Source organism: Brienomyrus brachyistius, chromosome 19 (genome assembly GCF_023856365.1).
Source record: "Brienomyrus brachyistius isolate T26 chromosome 19, BBRACH_0.4, whole genome shotgun sequence".
In the NCBI taxonomy this organism is placed as follows: Eukaryota; Metazoa; Chordata; class Actinopteri; order Osteoglossiformes; family Mormyridae; genus Brienomyrus; species Brienomyrus brachyistius.
This window is the reverse complement of record NC_064551.1, coordinates 5,367,434-5,385,613: the sequence shown is the minus strand read 5'-3', so window position 1 is coordinate 5,385,613 and position 18,180 is coordinate 5,367,434. Positions and strand designations below refer to the sequence as shown.

General features: G+C 45.4%; 1 protein-coding gene across 2 annotated transcripts in view; it reads left to right on the top strand.

Moving 5' to 3' along the window:
* slc35f1 (solute carrier family 35 member F1) overlaps positions 1–18,180 on the top strand; it is an 85,171-nt gene that overhangs the window by 58,580 nt on the left and 8,411 nt on the right. For both annotated transcript variants that reach the window (XM_048986218.1, XM_048986219.1), the window contains 4 exons: positions 3,975–4,134; positions 5,119–5,275; positions 6,041–6,093; positions 14,666–14,820. In XM_048986218.1, the coding sequence (XP_048842175.1) occupies positions 3,975–4,134; positions 5,119–5,275; positions 6,041–6,093; positions 14,666–14,820 (525 nt within the window). The remainder of the gene's footprint in view (positions 1–3,974; positions 4,135–5,118; positions 5,276–6,040; positions 6,094–14,665; positions 14,821–18,180) is intronic.

Here is an 18,180-nt window from a genome sequence, read left to right as displayed (position 1 = left end):
CCAACCTTGGGATTTGAACCCAGCACCCTTTCTGTTATAAACATAGCCTCCTAACCCACTGAGCCACACAGAGATTGAATGTAGGTGCAAAAGTTGGGGGTTGTGACACAGAATAGGACTCGGCAGGGGCTCTGGGACCACGATCGGTTTACTGGGCCAGGAACGAAGAGAATGCATTGAGTTTAACGATGGGTAGAATGAGTCAACACAGGAACAGAACCAGACTCACCCTCCTGAGATGTCCCCCTTCCACAATAACAAGGCACTCATGATAACCGGTGACCCACTAAGCAAACCCCTGGTTTCTAAGCAAGATTGTGACATTTGCCGAGTCGTGACCACGAGCACCTTGTGAGTTCGCTTCCCGGTGGCTCGCTGAGGTAAATAGGAAGGGGGCTTGGGATCGTAGTGGCTGTGTGGACACGAGGCCCTAATGTGCTGTCAGAACATGTGCCGAGTCTGTAGAGGCGGCACCCTAAGGCTTGTTCCGGGTGCTGTAGAGCTGTCCATATGAAACCAAGCCAGCCATGTCAGCCCGAAGAGCTGTGATACAGAAGTGGGTCTGGGGCTCGCCATAAATAAACCAGCTGCAGAAACTACAGAGTTGCGATATCCCAGACAATATACATGGGCGGCACCACAGGGGCCAGCTGAAAGCCTGTCACTCACCCCTTCAAAGCATATCATTGGAAAATGATTAAGTTAGCCCCTCTGTATGAATTATGGTCCCTCTTATGTCCCCCCCCCCCCACCTTAAAAGATCCTATAATCGCCTTGTGCAGAGCTCTGCCCAAAATGATCTCTTTCGTTCAACTGGTACAAACGTTAGCCTGAAGTCAACAACAAGAGGTGCGCCAGCTCACACTTGAAACCTTTGAGAACAAATGCGGAGGACAGCTGAAGGCACTGTTTAGCTTTCTCTCGTTATTTTCCCTGATAAACCATGACATTGCATCAGCTCTCTGTCTTGTCCATATGCCTGTTAAATAATATGGTATGACTGGAAATTGTTAGCGCTGAGCCAGTGACCAGCATTTCCGCGAGCAGAGGAGACTGGAGTCGCGGGGTTTTTCTCTGTCTGCTGTCCGGTCACACCCGCCTTCGGCAGCTTCTGGCCCGGCGGCGTGAAAATTGAGGTGACGCAGCGGTATGTCCGCTCGCTCCTCTACTGGGCTCTGTATTACAAAGCGACCTTCAAGGCAGAATGTGGGACAGAGACCGGGGGGTGTCTGCAAGTCTTGTTAATTTTGCATCAGAGGAAAATAGAGCAGTTTAATAACACCTGCTGAACCAGATGTTCGTAATTTGGAGATATGGGGCAAGTAGGTGTAGTGGTTCGGGGAACAGATACGGAACCAAAAAGATTGAATCCCCAGAGGGGGAGTCTTGTTACTTAACCTCAATTGATCTGGTAAGTATTCTGCTGCTAAAAGAGGTAACTTCGCTAGTGGAGACCAGGTACGCTGAAGACAGACACAATCTTCCTCATTAGGTTTTGCAAAGTTGGTGGTTGCTTTTGTGTAACACAGCTTACAATCTGCCATCATACATCTGGACTGGGGAAATGTAGCTTGTTCGGGCGCAGAAGTGATCCTCCAGAAACCATAAAGGCATCGTTTGTGGTGTGCGGACATGCCTTGGGGAAGCCGGACCCCCGAGACACATAAGAGCTTATACCCATCTGGTGTTCCCCCCAGAGTATGGGGTCGGACATTCTGCTCATTTCTTAGCTTTTTCCATATGAACTGTAATGAAGTCCGACCATGCTTCGTTAATATTAATACCCGTGCAGCCGTGTGTTAAGCATGCTATAAAAGATTTTCCCATTAAGCTGAGATAATTAGTTGCTGAGAACGATTTCGAGACCTGGCGTTACTCCAGGAATCGCAGTCCGGAGGGCCATCAGGTCTAAGTGCTACCGCCTCCATGTCAAAGTGGACATTGTTCTGATTAACATTCTGGGGTTCTGGCCTCCATCAGACACGTCCCAAAAGCAGGTGCTTCACCATTATTTTTTATTAACTGAGGGGGGGTCCATTCGTTTGACATTGTTGGGCGATGATGTCACGCGGTCTAGTATCAGCTTGTGCAGTGCAAAACACTGTATTTTACCTTCAGCAAGTAGGGTGATCTCCCAGGACCCTTGACGACCCTCGCTAGCTATTCAGAAAATGTGAGATTCCTTGAGATGCCTTTGAGTGTTTTCGTCAGTCCAGTATGTTGGGCGAAAAAGTCATGGCTAGGTTTAGGCCCGGTCGCACTAGCATGAAAAACTATCCAGTGTCTTTGCAGAGCTGAGCAGAGATGACCGGATGATACTGCAGTATTTGGATGTACCACGGAATTTTCAGTCAGCTAATTAATAATCTTGCTTTTGAAAATACCATATGACAAGATACGTGAGAAACATGCTAGCCAGCAATGTTATATACAGCGATTGACGTAACTGGTACGCAAGTACACATTAGCGATATAAAGAGTTAACTGTGCCGGAATTTTTTTTGTTGTCATAGCACAAATGCGTAATGCTCCCACGGTTTATTATTATCATTATTATTAGTGTATAATAAAGACATTCTTTTCATAACGATAGAAATAAACGATAGTATCCTCCTCCATTGCACTTCGGTGAAACTGACAGGTCCACTCTGCCCATGCTGCACCGGATTGGTTAATCAAGGGGATTCGAGTTTTCTTCTTTTTGTATTGCGTGGCTCAAATGGAACTGAATGCAGATGTTTTTCTTGCGCTAGTATGACCACCCCTTTAAGGATGCCTTTTAGTAGCAGGCTAGGAAAGAATTCCCAGACATAATGGATGAAGCGTGGCCGTAGCTGCTGGGACCTCCATGACAGTGGAAACAGAAGGCTTGGCCTCACCTTACAGAGGATCCAGGTTTGATCTCCAATGTGCCATTAGCTGCATGGATAGAGGACAGCACTGCCCCTACCCCCCTATTAGGTGGAGTCGTCCACCTTGAATCGTTCTGCAGCGACTTTTACAGTTGACCGGGCACCTACGGGGGATGTGGGTGGATTGCAGCGAGCGATGCTCTCCCCCACGCATGTTACATCACTTGCCTACAGCCCGTAGAGTGACAGGAAGTGGGCTGCTGGCAGCACTGACATTGGATCGAGGTGCACGCTAATCCTCACCCCTCCTGCCGATGGGTGTCGTGCGTTGGGGGGGGGGTTGGCAATGGTGACGTATAGCAATTCGAGTAAAGGAGGATATTGGGCAGGAAGTGGAATGGGCTCAGAAACCCCATCCCCCCACCTTTGGAGATCCTGAGCGTAATTTCCTCTCCATACATCATAACATAGTAAATGCTTATAACGGTGTATTAATTTTTGTACATATTTAAAATATTTTATAGGCTTTGTTGTTTTGCCAATTCTTTCCTTCACCATATTGCCCTTGTGTTAGCAAATTCATAAGCCTGCTAATAAACACACTGTGATTAACACTGTGTGATTAACACTGGCACTTCAATGCTCTTGTGGATCTGTCATCGTTCTGGGGCCGCGTCTGAAATAACCAGAACAACATGCAAGAGAACGGCGATATCAGACAGAAACCCTGTAGGCTTGCTGGTGTATTTTGGTTTTATAGTAATTATGGGCAGCTGGGGGTACATATCCACACGTCATTAAAGGACCGTGCGTAAAAAGCCATGAGAGAATGGCTATTTATGGCTCCCACTTTAACGTCGGACATTGTTAGTGACATCACTGTTTCCATCACAAATGCACCCCCTCCCCAATCTGTGCTGTATTAGCGCTGTGGAGGCAGTCCTGCGTCTTCCATCCTTACACACTCTGCACTCAGTCCCTTGGCCATTCCCAGTTAGTCACCGGGTGATTATGAGTCATCATCCCTTAATGGGATGCTGATGGAGTTGGTTCTCGACCCGAGCCCTGGCCCTGCCCTCTGGCTGATTGTCTTCCTCTTCCCACCCCGCTCCCCCTCTGCAGCTCCTGGACTGCTTCGTCATCCCCGTGGTGCTGCTGCTCTCCTGGTTCTTTCTGCTCGTCAGGTACAAGGTGGTGCACTTCGTGGGCGTCGGCGTTTGCCTGCTGGGCATGGGCTGCATGGTCGGCGCCGACGTGCTGGTGGGCCGGCAGCAGGGCCTGGGTGAGTCCTTCCCCCCACCCAGTCCGCCCCGTTCCACCCATCCGTGTCGCTCGCTTCCGGCCGCTCTTGCCTTCATATGTCACGTCGAATCTGCCCGCATGTAACAAGGCGCCCCTGATCCACGCAAATTGGATTTTTGCATAATATTAAATATGGATAAGAAGCAAATGCATTTACCTTGGGCTCTACCTGATCCAATAAGAGAAAACCCACTATGCTCTTCTAAAAGGAAAAGATTATGGGGAAAAGACTATAATCTCATCTCTTTCATTCCTTCAGAAAGGAAATTCTTTTGACTTCAAAATAGTTTTTGGAAAAGTGTATAAAAAGCTGATTTATGCAAAAAACAGAAGAATGACATTCTAAATGGTCTCAGAATATTGGTGCTTGATAAAAGCATTTGTAGCACTTTGGGATAAATGTTTTTTAGATAGGTGAAATATCTAAAAATGTCCAGGCTTGTCAGAGTACCTCAAAAGTGGCTGAGAGGCCTCAGACTCCAGTGGGTTAAAATACTGTCCGTCCTGAGTTTTGCTCCGACCCCCCCCCCCCCCCCCCAGTGACCTCAAAGGCATGCTAATTTCCTCTAGGATAATAAACTTACTGCATGGTGTATACACTGGTGTCTATTGAAGAGAATCACATGGTCAGATGGTGAGTGTGGTAGTTATCACCCTGTTAGTTGTACTAGTTAGCTACCACCATGCAGTGCCTATATTTTCCTCAGTTTGGTCAAGAGTCAAGTGGGGAGAACATTTGTGCATATAACTCCCCCCCCCCCTTTAAGGAACATCAGCATCATTCAGCTCTTTGAATCTTCGGTTTACACGCCTCTATAATTATCTCTCATTTGTGAGAAATTTGAATTTCTGTTTAATCAACTTTGCTATTAGTGAGCATTTTATTAGGGTGTGTGACTGTGGCCCCCCCCTCCACTTACCTTCCTGCTGACTCTGACTCACCACCCCCCCCCACCCCCTTCAGGGGACCACAAGCTCCTGGGGGACTTGCTGGTGCTGGCGGGGGCCACGCTGTACGGGATCTCTAACGTGTGTGAGGAGTTCATCGTGAAGAACTTGAGCCGCGTGGAGTTCCTGGGGATGATGGGACTCTTTGGCTCTTTCTTCAGCGGCATCCAGCTGTGAGTATGCCTCTGTAGCCCCGCCTCCGTAGCCCCGCCTACGGAGATGGTTTCCAACTCGGCAGACGTACCTATCAGAGAATGCCGTGAAACCCACTGGCTGGAAACCTCGCCTTTAAGACACGTATCTCTCCTCCGACTCGGCTCATGAACTTCCCTTTCCCCTTCAGCTCTACTCCTTTAAGATGACGCTAATGACAAATTACCGGCTCTTCCGACCATCATCTCTTTGCTTATTAAAAAAAAAAAAAGCGGCCCGCACCTGATGAGATGGTGAGAGTGCACTTTTGGATGCTGGCAATAGATGAGATTGTAACCGTGGCAACGCTGGAGGGGCACCAGCGGCACCAACGATTTTGCTGATATATGGTTGACAAAATCAAATACTTGTGTATGCTCAAAAAATTTTTAAAAATACGTTAGATTTCTAATAAGTGTTATGCTGGCTACTCATTGGCTCCCAGTGGCCCACTAATAGCTACGGTCGATGTGTTAGTGGCCACTGACTTAATTACCTACAGTATGTGGAGCCACACCACGTGGTCATTTCCCTCTGACCGGGCCGACCCAGACCGGCTTAGTAATGTGGATTTTCATCCCTTCTTTGGCCAAGGTTTTTATCAGTCTGTAAACCTGACATCGAGAAACCTTGTGTCCGACCCTACTTTCCATCTCGCCGTCCTCGTTAAGTCTAACGCTCATCTAAGGTTGAGGCGTTGAAGAGGAATCCAGAATGCAACTGATTATTCTCTGTTTTCATTCCAGAGCCATAATGGAGCACAAGGAGCTGCTGAAGGTGCCCTGGGACTGGCAGATAGGTGAGACATTCGTCGAACGCCTTGCAATCCTATGCGGAATCGTCAACGAGGAAGAAAGCTTCCGGACAGGCAGCCGAGATCGAGTGCCACAGCTGCGGGGGTGGAATCGATCGGCAGCCGTGGGCACCCTCCGCCCACTGAGTTAGTTACTCCCTGTCATATGCTCCATCCTTTCATTCTGGAGGGCTGTCCCGGGAATGTGGTTCCGCTGATAAACGGAGGAGTGTTTGGATGATGAGCAGAGGCTGTAAGGTGAACAGTTGCAGTGAGGTTAGCCAAGCAAATATGCACTGGTATTGTGGTACAATTAGAAGATGGGTCTCACAACATTGTCTGCGAAATCGTTAAGAGCATTTCTAATCCTGTCCAAGAATCTGAGCTGAGGTACTTCAGGGAGTTCTCGGGAAATCATCTTCTGATATGGGCAGGTTCTGTGATGCGTAGTAGCTGGTACTGAGACTTACTGGCAGGAGAACGCAGGTAATCATAGTATTTGACCCAGTATTTGACAGGCAGAATCAAGTTGTACGCCTGGTCAGATCTGCGGAACTCAGGTGGGGGGCAATTTTTGAACAGACTGAAGCAGGAATGAGTAGAAGAGATGTCTAAATTTGTGGGGCGGTTAAAGTCTCATCAGTCAACTGGAAAGGTGCCTTTAAAGATGTAGAATTGGCCAATTATTAGAAATAGTAGAAATTTCCGTTCACTGAGGTTGAGGTTGAAGTCATATATTTCACCGAAGGAATCGACCGTGAGAATATGAGTCCTTATGTGTATTGAGCATTAATTAAATTCCGGGGTCATGTATATAGAGATCGTGTGGGTCGGGCCTCCCCACTCTCCATGCTCCATTTCAATTCTGCTGCTGCCCAGAAGCTTGAAGCTCAATAACAGCTGCAAACAGCAGAGGGGAGCGAGGGCAACGCAGCCTCTTTTCCCTATCAAATTGGAGACCGAATGAACTCATATCGCTCATGAAAGCAGGGGACAAGGGGGCTAAAGTACAAGAACTTGATCCATGAACTGGAGCTGGGCAAATCCAAAATCACCCAATGCTCAGGACAGATAATCCCACCGAATGCAGTCACATGCTCTTTCGGCGAGTTAGTGCCTTGTGCAGGGGGGAAGCAGAGGACATATGAAATGTGCAGGTAACACCTTCTGCTAGAGAACCCCTGCCTGCCCTGAGCATAGACCGTCCAGTTAAAGCTCTGGCTGATTGCTTACGGTCTGTATTCAGTAACCTGATAGCATGAATGCATGAGCTCTCTTTGTTAGTTTTTTTGGTTATTAATTTCTGGAGGGAGTACTGTTTTCACACGAAGCATGCATGATGAGCAGGGTCCATCTTCATGTGCTACGCTCTGTATAAGTCTGTTGATTATGTGGATCGGCGGCCGTTTCAAAGTGCATGGACACCATAGCTGGGGAGACTTCATTGTCCAAGACTTTTGACACAACTGCTAGTAAAACTCATGAAAACCCACAGATTTTGGGGAATGTATATTTGAATCAACAGTCTTGAAATCATTACTGAAGAGATGGTAGTTCATGTAACTTGCTAAGAGCTTGCTGGGCTCACCTCCATCATCTACATGCACAACAGTCTCTCTCTTTAGTCAATGGGCCAGACCCCACAAGGCCCAGCATTATGATGGGATTGTGAATGAGATCATGTGACCCTCAATTCAAGTCTTGGGTGTCTCACAATGGACAGAAAACATAGGTGTTCCCATAGAGATTTGATTCTGTTAAATAAAATAAGAAGTGAACTAATGAAAAATGAATGAAATGCAGCACGACTGAAATCTGTCAGGAGGAAAGGATTAGCATCTTCTTGGGACTTGGTAAAGTATATTAACTAAAGTGTAAATGGAATAGTCAGGGGTGACAGTACAATGATAATCACAGGCCACAACTGAGCTAAACAACTTCAAAGTCAATAAAAAATGTCAATAGGAGAGAAGCTAAACAATGGATGAAAAACAGAACACCAGATCTAACCTTCATAGTGCCCTTGCTCTATAACGCTCTGAAAGGGCTCATTGATCAGGATTGATTATTCAGGGCTGACCTAAACATCTAGCTCATGCATATGACATGCGGCTGGGTTAAATCACCACCGGCAATAAAAATATGTGGATCTACATTATCAGGGGAATTAATGTTGGCATCTCATTGGAGTGCTGGGGTTTTAGGACTGATCCAAAAAATGTAGCGGGGAACACAACATATACCAGCCATTTGGGTCAGAAATAGTCTGAGAAACTACAAATAGTACAAGTTTATTAATTATTATTACTGGGACTTGGGTCTTACAGTGAATCTTGGATTGAATTTCATTCCTGACAAAATTTGAGCTGTAGTTTTTTTTTTGTAAGAATGGCATCCATACATTAAGGTGATGAAGGCAGATTACTGATGAAGACCCTATTCTTCTTGAAGTTTTATATCTTCAGGATTTGTCTAGCTGTCCTGTCTGTACCTTGCTGTTCCAGCAGTGTTTAAGCAGGACATGGCAAACTCTGGTCCTATACTTGGAATAAGTGTGAACACTGAAATATTCTCGAGTGTCAGGATGTATATCTGCTCTCTGAGGTAGCACTAAAGCTACACTGAGACAAACTGGGGAAAAAAAAAAATCACAAAATGCAAATTCACAGGTCGTAGTGATGTAGCTGTATAAATAAGGGTTCGTCTGTAATATAAAGGAATAGCAGACAGAAAGGAAGCTGTTAAGAGGTGAGAGGGGGCTCTGCAGTGGGACAGACTTATCCAGTGAAAAGGAGAAAGGCCATATCGAGTCTGGGGAGGCATGTGGCTCTGCAGGTTAGGCCTCTGTGCCTGAGATCAGATGGTTACTAGTTTGAGTCCCAACTTTTTGCAGAATAGTCACATCTCTGGGCCCTCGAGCAAAGCCCTTGACCCCTGAAACGCCCCAGGGATGCTAGATAAATGGCCTTACCCTGGACTCCAGCCCTATGCTTCCTACTTAACTGTGTGTGTAATCTTTTTTTTTGTACAAAAATATCTAAATATACACTGATGAGTAAAAACATTATGACCACCCCATCATGATGCGAATGATGTTGACTCTCCTGTCATGACCTCGGAGCTCTCTCACTAGGCCCCCACCACGGCCAACCGTAAGCACCCTGCAAGCCTTGCCGTTCCGAAGATGCTCTGACCCATTTTTCTGGCCATAATGATTTGGCTGTTGAGAGAGTCACTCTGGTCTTCATTTCTGCCCATTTCTTCTACATTTGACACGTCGACTACGAGTAGCGAATGTCGGCTAACCGTCTCTTATCCCAGACCCAGACACTGTATTTACGAGAAAGTCAACATTATTCTTGCATGTTGTGGAGATCTTCATAATGTCTTGGCTCATCGGTGGTAGATACACACAGTCACTTTCTCTAAAATGCATCAATAAGTGCAGCATGATCTAGTTAAAACCAGTAACATGTACACATGGTGTGTCTTGGGATCGGGGTAAATAGTAGAGGAAAGTCACAGTGGGACTAACCTATGAAAGGCCAGGCCAGGGAGTGGAGAACCAGATCATGAGGAGAAAGTGGGTAGAGGCAATATGCCAGTCCACAGAGGTTTGCGAAGGATTGCTGTTTTCTGATCTCAGCTGAAGACGAGGCCAGTGGGATGAAGTGGGATAGACCCTTTACCTTTGTGCTGCACACCAGAGTGACTGCGGTGAGCCTGCAACTAGTAGACAGTTTAGTTGCTAAGCTTTGGTGAAACAGGTCAGAAATCATCTCCATATTGAAGGCACTCCACCAAAATTAGTGTTGGGGAAATCAGCCATTACAGAGATCCAGAGTGTTCAAACCCAGACCAAGGTTTTGTTTCAACTAACCCGTTGAGTACTCTGTGACTCTTTATAGTCAACTGTTTGGTTGAAACAAAACCTCGGTCTGGATTCGTACTTTCTGGACCTAGATTTTCCACTTCTGTCCGTAATAGATAATCACAAAGGTTAAGTTTCCAAACACCGCGCAAAATCTTAGTATCTTAGTCTTCAATGTTCTCTGAGAGCCAAAGGGTAAAACCCCTCCCTACAGGTCCAGCTACATTTTCGTGTCTGAGCTACAGCATTGGACGCTCATTTTCGCTTCATCTGACTGACTGCATCCACCAGCATTGCCATGACGCAGTAGTTCTCTCCTGACAGCGAGTCTTTCCAACCCGTAATTTCACTTTGTGCCCAAGGAAAAAGGAAAAGTGTGCCTGTCGCACTAATGAGAGACTTAAGTAGTCTTTAAGAGAGAGTGACGTGAATGAAGAAAAGCAGCCTGTGAGTTTATAAGTAAAATTTATTGCGCCCAAGCACAATGGGCCACGTCTGCACTGCTGCTGTGCTCGAAGGCACCCTGTGAAACCAACTGAAATACTTCTGATGTTGGGGGGGGTTTCTTGTGATGAATATTCCCATTTCACTGGCTGTTTTGCTTCACTGTGTTAGTAGTGCTGCAGTCACAAGGCCCCAATCCTCTAAATCAGTGGTTCTAAACCTTTTTTGCACAGTGACCAATTTTTGCCATGCCAGCTCAGTCCCCACCCTGAATCAAGTATAGGTTTAAATTAACACTATGATCAAGCACGGAGCACTCTGCAATTTATGCCTATGGCACAGATCTGAATGTGCCAGTGAATTTCAAATTAAACCTCTGTGGTTTGGCTTCATTGATTAGTCGAGTGTTAAGTAGTTTTGTGCTAAGCATTTGCAGAACCAGGACTTGCTGGGACTGGAAAATCTGATTGTGGATCAGCATTGGAGCTCGCCGGTTTTAATGATTTTGTCAAAAGAAACATGGAAGGGAAGCGGGTAAAATATAACAGGCATATATAGCTGTCAAGGTGCCAACTTGGGTGCTTCTCGGCTGAGTCTGAGATGATTTATAGAAGCGAATGTGAGATAGCAGCGGGAAAGGAGCCATTCTTAAAACTGCCGCTGTCAGATTTGCTATTAACTTGTCAATGGGCGGATTCACATACGACACACAAATACCTCCTAAGAGAGAAACTAAGTGCAACATACGGGACCACAGTGTGGCAGATTCACAGTTTTTGATTTTTAACTGAGTTGGGAGCAGGGGAAGACACGGCAAGTTAATGGAAACTCAAAAGCCAAATGGTTGCCGAGTAGCACACGCAGCAATTTCGTCCATTATGAATGCGGGTGGGAAGGCTCAGTGTCAGGAGATGCAGGCTTGACAGTGGTACATTAGCAAGTCCCCAGAAGCTTGTTTAGAGGGGAGGCCTGTCAGTATCTGTCACTAACATTCGGAGCAACATTCTAGTTGCCAAGGGGATGAAGCTCCTTGAATGGGACTGCGGTGGCCCAGTTAAATAATGAGGCCCCATCATGTAAAATGCATTGTTCACTTGCGATGGGTCCTCTAGAATATTTGAGCAACACCAGGACAACCCGGTGGCTACCCATGGGGGGGGGGGGGGGGGGGGGGGGCTGGTGGTGGTGCTTTGAGAGAGGCTGATTACTGATTGTTAATCACCTAAAACCTACCGCAAAGCCAAGCCATGTGTCACATGACAACCACGCCTGGCATATCCGAACCTACCGCCGGATATGACTTTTAGTCTGTATTTGTCGGAGGTGAAAATTTAACTCAGGCTTTGATTGTTCCTTGAATCAGATGTCTAGCACAACTGATTCTCTCCACCATACTCCGTATATGAAGAAAAGAAAAGGCATTCTGCTCAGCTGAAGAGAAAATAGCCCATGATCAGAGAGGCTTTACACACTCTTCGGTCATTCATGTGTGGAACAGCGAGAACCGTAGCTTTAAGACCACTTTCTGTAGCAAAACTGCATCATTTTGTTTATCTTAATCTTATTTGTGGACACTAGATCCCTTTGCTACTTACTGCAGCAAAGTCTGGCGAAAGCTTGTTTTGGGTAGCAAGTGAGTGTGGAGAGAGATTATTGCAAAAATGTAGCTAGATAGGCAGTTTTTATATACACTCTCTCCTCACTGGCCACTATATTAGGTACACCTGTTTAGATATATGCTTCAACAAGCAGCTAATCAGCCAGTCGTGTGTCAACAGCACAATGTATAAAACCGTGCAGATACAGGTCAGGAGCTTCAGTTAATGTTCACATCAAACATCAGAATGGTCAAGAAAAGTAATGTAAGTGACTGTGAACGTCACACGTTTGATGGTGCCAGATGGGCTGGTATGAGTATTTCAGATACTGCCGATGTACTGAGATTTCCGCACACGAGTATCTCTAGGATTTACATAGAATGGGCCGAAAAAGAAGAAACATCCAGTGAGCGGTGGGTATCTGGGTGAAAATGCCTTGGTGATGGCAGAGGTCAGAGAAGAACGACCAGACTGCTTCAAGCTGATAGAAAGGCAACAGTAGCTAAACCAAGGAATGCACAAGAGCATCTCTGAATGCAGACCATGTCAAATCTTGAAGCAGATGGGCTACAGCAGCAGAAGACCCCGCCAGGTGCCACTCCTGTCAGCTAAGAACAGGACACTGAGGCTACAGTGTGCAGTGACTCACCACATTGGGCAATGGAAGATTGGAAAAACGTGACATTCAGATTGTAGGGTCAAAATTTGGCGTAAATACCATGAAAGCATGGATCCATCCCGTCTTTCATCAACAATTCAAGCTGGAGGGGGTATGTTAATGCTGTGGGGGAGATATTTTCTTTTTGGGCCCCTTAGCACCAACTGAGTATTGTTTAAATGTCACAGCCCACCTGAGGGTTGTTGCTGACCACGTCCATCCCTTGTTGACCACAGTGTATCTGGTTTCTAATGGTTACTTCCAGTGGGAATAAGTACCATGTCGCAAAGCTCGTATCATCTCAGACTGGTTTCCTGAGCATGATGATGAGATCGCTGTAGTCAGGTGACCTCCAGTCACCAGATCTCAATCCAGCAGATCAGCTAGGCGATGTGATGAAACGGGAGATTCGCATCATGAAGGTGCAGCTGATAAATCTGCAGCATCTGTGTGATGCTGTCATGTCAACATGGACCAAAGTCCCTGAGGAATGTTTCAAGCACCTTGTTGAATCTAAACCATGAAGAATTAGGGCAGTTCTCTAGGCATAATTGGGTGAGTTTGCGCGACAAGTAGACTGAATCTAATCTTTGCGTACTGGCAGTGTGATCCTTGCATTCTGAGATAAATGACAGCAATCTCTCAGTCTATCACCTGCTTTGTCAGCTGAAGAAATAAAAAACATGTCCTTCCCCAAAAATATTTTTAAGTAAAGCTCTTGGAAATAAGCAGGCAGGTAATTTGGTTACTCAAGTGGCAGTTGGAAGGGGACATTAAACACAGATCCCAGTGAAATGACCTTCCTACTTTGTGTGTCTTTGTCTGTTGTTGGGCTTGTATTTTTTCAAAAGCATCAGGAAATGTTGAAAATTATTTGTTTAAAATAGAAACTATTTTCTTTGAAGAAACTGTTTCTGTGTCAGATAAATGCAGCGCATATTTTATTAATGGATTTTCTGAATGTTATTTTACCCCAAATGTTTACCATTAGTCAATGACTTGTGCTGTTATCATCCAGAAATGAAATTGCATTCTCTTTCGATCACTATGTGTACAGCATCTTGTATTAGCTACAATGTATACGAAAGAAGCAGACTAAAGATTCTTTCATTAACCCTTAAAAGTAACATATCGTCACTGTCTGATGAAAACCTCACCTTCATAATGCATTCATAGAACTTTCATAAGCAGCATGTAAGTATTCCTTAACATCCAACATGCCTTAAAAGCTTTAAAATACATTTGTAATAAGTATTATATGATTATAATGTTTATCAATGAATACTACAGCTATTAAAATATGGTAGGTGCTTGTGAATGTGCTATGGATGCTTTATGAATGCATTATGAAGGTGCACTGAATGTTCTATGAATGCATTATGAAGGTATTATGAAGATGCAATTAATGTAAAGTGTTACCAAATTGCCTGTGTCCACTTTTTCCACGATGGTGACTTTTTACTTTAGATGGAACACACCCGTTCTCCTTTATCTACTCATAGTATTTGAATAATTAAGCAACGAAAGGATGTTTTATGAAGTCATAAATTTAACTCGTATTTATGTTCAGAGTAAACATTTGTGTTCATGATGATTGTATTGATTAGTTCATATTGCTATTTCTCATTGCATTGTTCTATGTTTATTTTATTTTGTTTATAAGAAAATAAGTTTCTTCACACTCCTGAAATAATGGTATTTGGATATGTGTGTTTTTCATCCGGCAGTGGGGATATGAATCGGATTAATATCGAAACATTGGTTTCAAGACTGAAATGTTTAGTGATTGGTCAGATGTTGCTGCTGGCGAATAGAAGGACCTGGACCTAAAATTCTGTAGCTTAATTCCTTGGGGGAGAATCACGGTTAAGAGAGGCGCTACATTTGCAGTGTGTGAATGAGGTAAATGGCCCCAGGCCTCTGGGCGCTCAGCCTCCCGGTCATGCTGGGTTCCCCTGTGCATCAGTCATGCCGCTAACAGCTCCGATGTCACCTGTCGTCCCTCAGGCCTCCTCTACATCGGCTTCAGTGCCTGCATGTTTGGCCTGTACAGCTTCATGCCCGTGGTCATCCGGAGGACCAGTGCCGCCGCGGTCAACCTTTCCCTGCTCACCGCCGACCTCTACGGGCTATTCTGTGGCTTGTTCCTGTTCCAGTACAAGGTGAGCTGAGCCGACCCATCTCCTATCGGACGTAGCAGAATGTGATGGGTAAATCTTTGCTATGGCACCATCCTAATATTATATGTTTTGGCTCTTCGGCAACGGTTAAGGAATGAAATCACTACATACCAAAGCAAAGACTCAGTGATTTGCTTTTAGTTGACCTCCCAGATGTTTACAAAACTATAGAGCAGGGGTTCCCATCTATTTCTCCTTGAAGACTGTATTCTATTAGCAACAAAAACCCACTATCCACATTAAATTGTATTTTCTTCTGGATGTGGACCAGAGTCCACCAGTTGGAGATGCTCATGGGAGTTTTACTTACACAAAAATGTTCTGGGTTTAAGCAACTAGAAGAGGCTGGACCAAGACATCTGATTGGTTGCCTCCTGTAGTTGCTTAGACCCACCTCCTCTATAATTTGATTGGTTATCTCTCTGATCCAATAATTTTTCATTTTGCCCTCAGAACGATTGTGGAAGTAGAACTCCTATGTGCGTCGCGGACCCCTGGTATGGGCTTGTGGAGTTATTTGTCTACTGCTTATTTATGCATTTGGACTTGATAACAGAAACCATGGTGCTTGCTGTCTGTAAATACTGATCAGTCCATTAAAGGCATCGGCTGCTTTTTTAGACCAAGATTTTCCTTTTAAGAGGGCTGAAACACAAAGCATATGGCTTGGGCAAAAAAGCCTTTGAGAATCTTAAGCTCTTATTTCTGACCAATTAAAAAAAAAAAGACGACAGACACCAACTATCATTCCAGCTGGATGAAGGACTGTGAACACAAAGTATGTCTTCAGCTCAGAAGGAATGATCGGCATGGCAATGCAAGCCCAAAAAAATAGATGGATGGATCAAAACAAGCTTTTGTATATTGAATGCCCAGTGAAGATGTTTTCTTGATCCTTTCAGGCTGCAGCTCTAACTTACAGGACACATCCATTGTTCATCTTTGTCATGAAGGGGGTGTTCTTGAGCCTGCCATTCTCTTCTGCTTGCCCGGGGCCATTTTGGAATCTTGCGAAGTAACACAAACACTGACTGGTTTTTCCAGTGACCTTCATGCTCCTAGAGTGAAGGCATGTCAATGGATTTTTGTGTACATCTGTCAGTTCCAGGTCATAAGAGCGGCCATTTTTCATTCATTCATCCGGGGCAGGGTCACAGGGGTTGCAGTCTAAGCAGGGATGCCCAGACCTCCCTCTCCACAGCCACCTCCTCCAGCTCCACCAGGAAATACCAAGGTGTTCCCAGGCCAACCGAGAGATATAATCTCTCCTGTGTGTCCTGGGTCTGCCCCAGGGCCTCCTCCCAGTTGGGCATGCCCAAAACACCTCCCCCCGGGAGCTGTCCAGGAGGCATCCTAGGTAGATGCCCCAACCACCACAGCTGGCTCTTCGATGCGGAGGAGCAGTGCCTCTGCTTGAAGCCCCTCCCGATTGTCAGAGCTCCTCACCCTACCTGTAGGGCTGAGCCCAGACATATTGAGGAGGAAACTCAATTTTGCCACTTGTATCCGTGATCTCATTCAGAGCTCATGACCATAGGTGAGGGTAGGAATGTAGATCGACTGGTAAATCAAAAGCTTTGCCTTCCAGCTCAGCTCTCGCTTGATCACAACAAAATGGTAAATGTGTCCACCTAACTACTGATGCTGCATCAACCCGCTTTTCAGTCTCCCATACCCTTCCCGCACTCAGCCATTTTCTGGTTTCGGTATCTCATTCTGGGGTTTTATCATTTTAATTAGGTTCGCTCTTTGTAATTGAAGACATGGCTTCTTGACTACCGTAAGCTGTAAGAGACCATATTCCTTCTGCTGGAAAACCCGTTCAACTTTGTGTCTGTGCAATCCCTGTCATCAAGTACAGGCGACACAGTAGATACTCTTTGTCAGGCTCTCCAGTTACTCCCACGAGGAGGCAGGTACTCCTGCTAGGAGAGGTTCAAATTCTGAATGTTTAGAGTAGTGCCTGTTTGCCAAGGTAGACAGATGCACAGCTGAAAGCTCGTTTTATGAAGGTGGCTGTGAAGTCACCATACAGAGTAGTGAGTTCCTGTTCACTGATCAAGCTAGCAAGCTAGTTTAACCAGCACAGATGTGCCGCTCACTAGTCTAACCTAATCACAAGACAGGGGTGGATATAGTGAGTCAGGTGACATGCAGCATCACATTATCTTTTGCTACTTACAATCATCATAAAAGATTATGATCTTCTGATTTTAGTACACATGACTAGAGAGGCTGATGGCTGACCAAGCATTCCAGTGTAGCCATTCTATGACCCAGCACCTGTTCTGGCATTTGTTCATCTGTTTTCCCCTCATGCTTACGTTAAAATGGCTGCCGTTTGTTTTCGTTCCGCCCAGCTGGTTTTATCACACCACTCCAGTCACATCCATCCGACTGCAATGTCACATGTTTCCGCAGTGTCATGTGGTTCTGCAGCGTCACGTGGTTCCTTAGAATGTGGCTTGTATTTTTTTTTTTACTTACATTTCCACACATCATGACATTGGTTTCAGTAAATGTAAATGCAGAAATTCTCTGCTTAACATTCTCTATACATGAATACTGGTGAATTAAGACCTACTGGCCAGGTGGGTGGGGGGGGGAGATTGATTCTTACGAAGATAAATGTCTGGATGCGGAAAATCAAGAGAAATTATAAACCAGGAGAACATTAGAAGGACTGGTGGAAAATCAGGAGGAATGCAGGAAAACTAGGAGTTCTGACAGGTATTAATTAAGATGACCCATAGCGTTGTGCTGCGCTAATGAAAAGAAGTTAACACACTTATAATTTTCTTCCATTTCATTCAGGTTAGTAGCCCCCTGGCGCTGGATTTGCAGCGGTAATGCAGACTCTTAGGACACTTTCTTTGGCCTTATTACATTGTGGGAAATAACTTGGCTTTCCTGTAGATACGCAACTCCATCATGCAGCGCCTCACCTGAAACCGTGGGAGGGCAGGACTGCGGAAATCCTCCCCGGCTTGCTGCCACCGTTATGGGATTTTCACAGAGAGAGAATTAACAAAAATCAGGAGGATTACACGGTCCTCGTGCAGCTTGTGCCGCAATTCTGCCACATAGCACCCCCATATAAAGCAGCCATTGTCAAAGACGGCACTAATTGTGTTTGAAATCCAGGGGGGAGCGGCGGGGAGTGCCGGCTCTAAATTATATCTGGTAAATATCTGCCATCTGAGTAGCTGCGTATTGGGAGCTCATTCTCCCCGAATTTCCAAAAACTGCAAATTAAAACTTACAAATACGTTTGGAGCAACTTTCTTCTTGCAAAACAAGAAGATGAGCTGACAGCGTTCCTTGGTACTCATGGTTACTGGA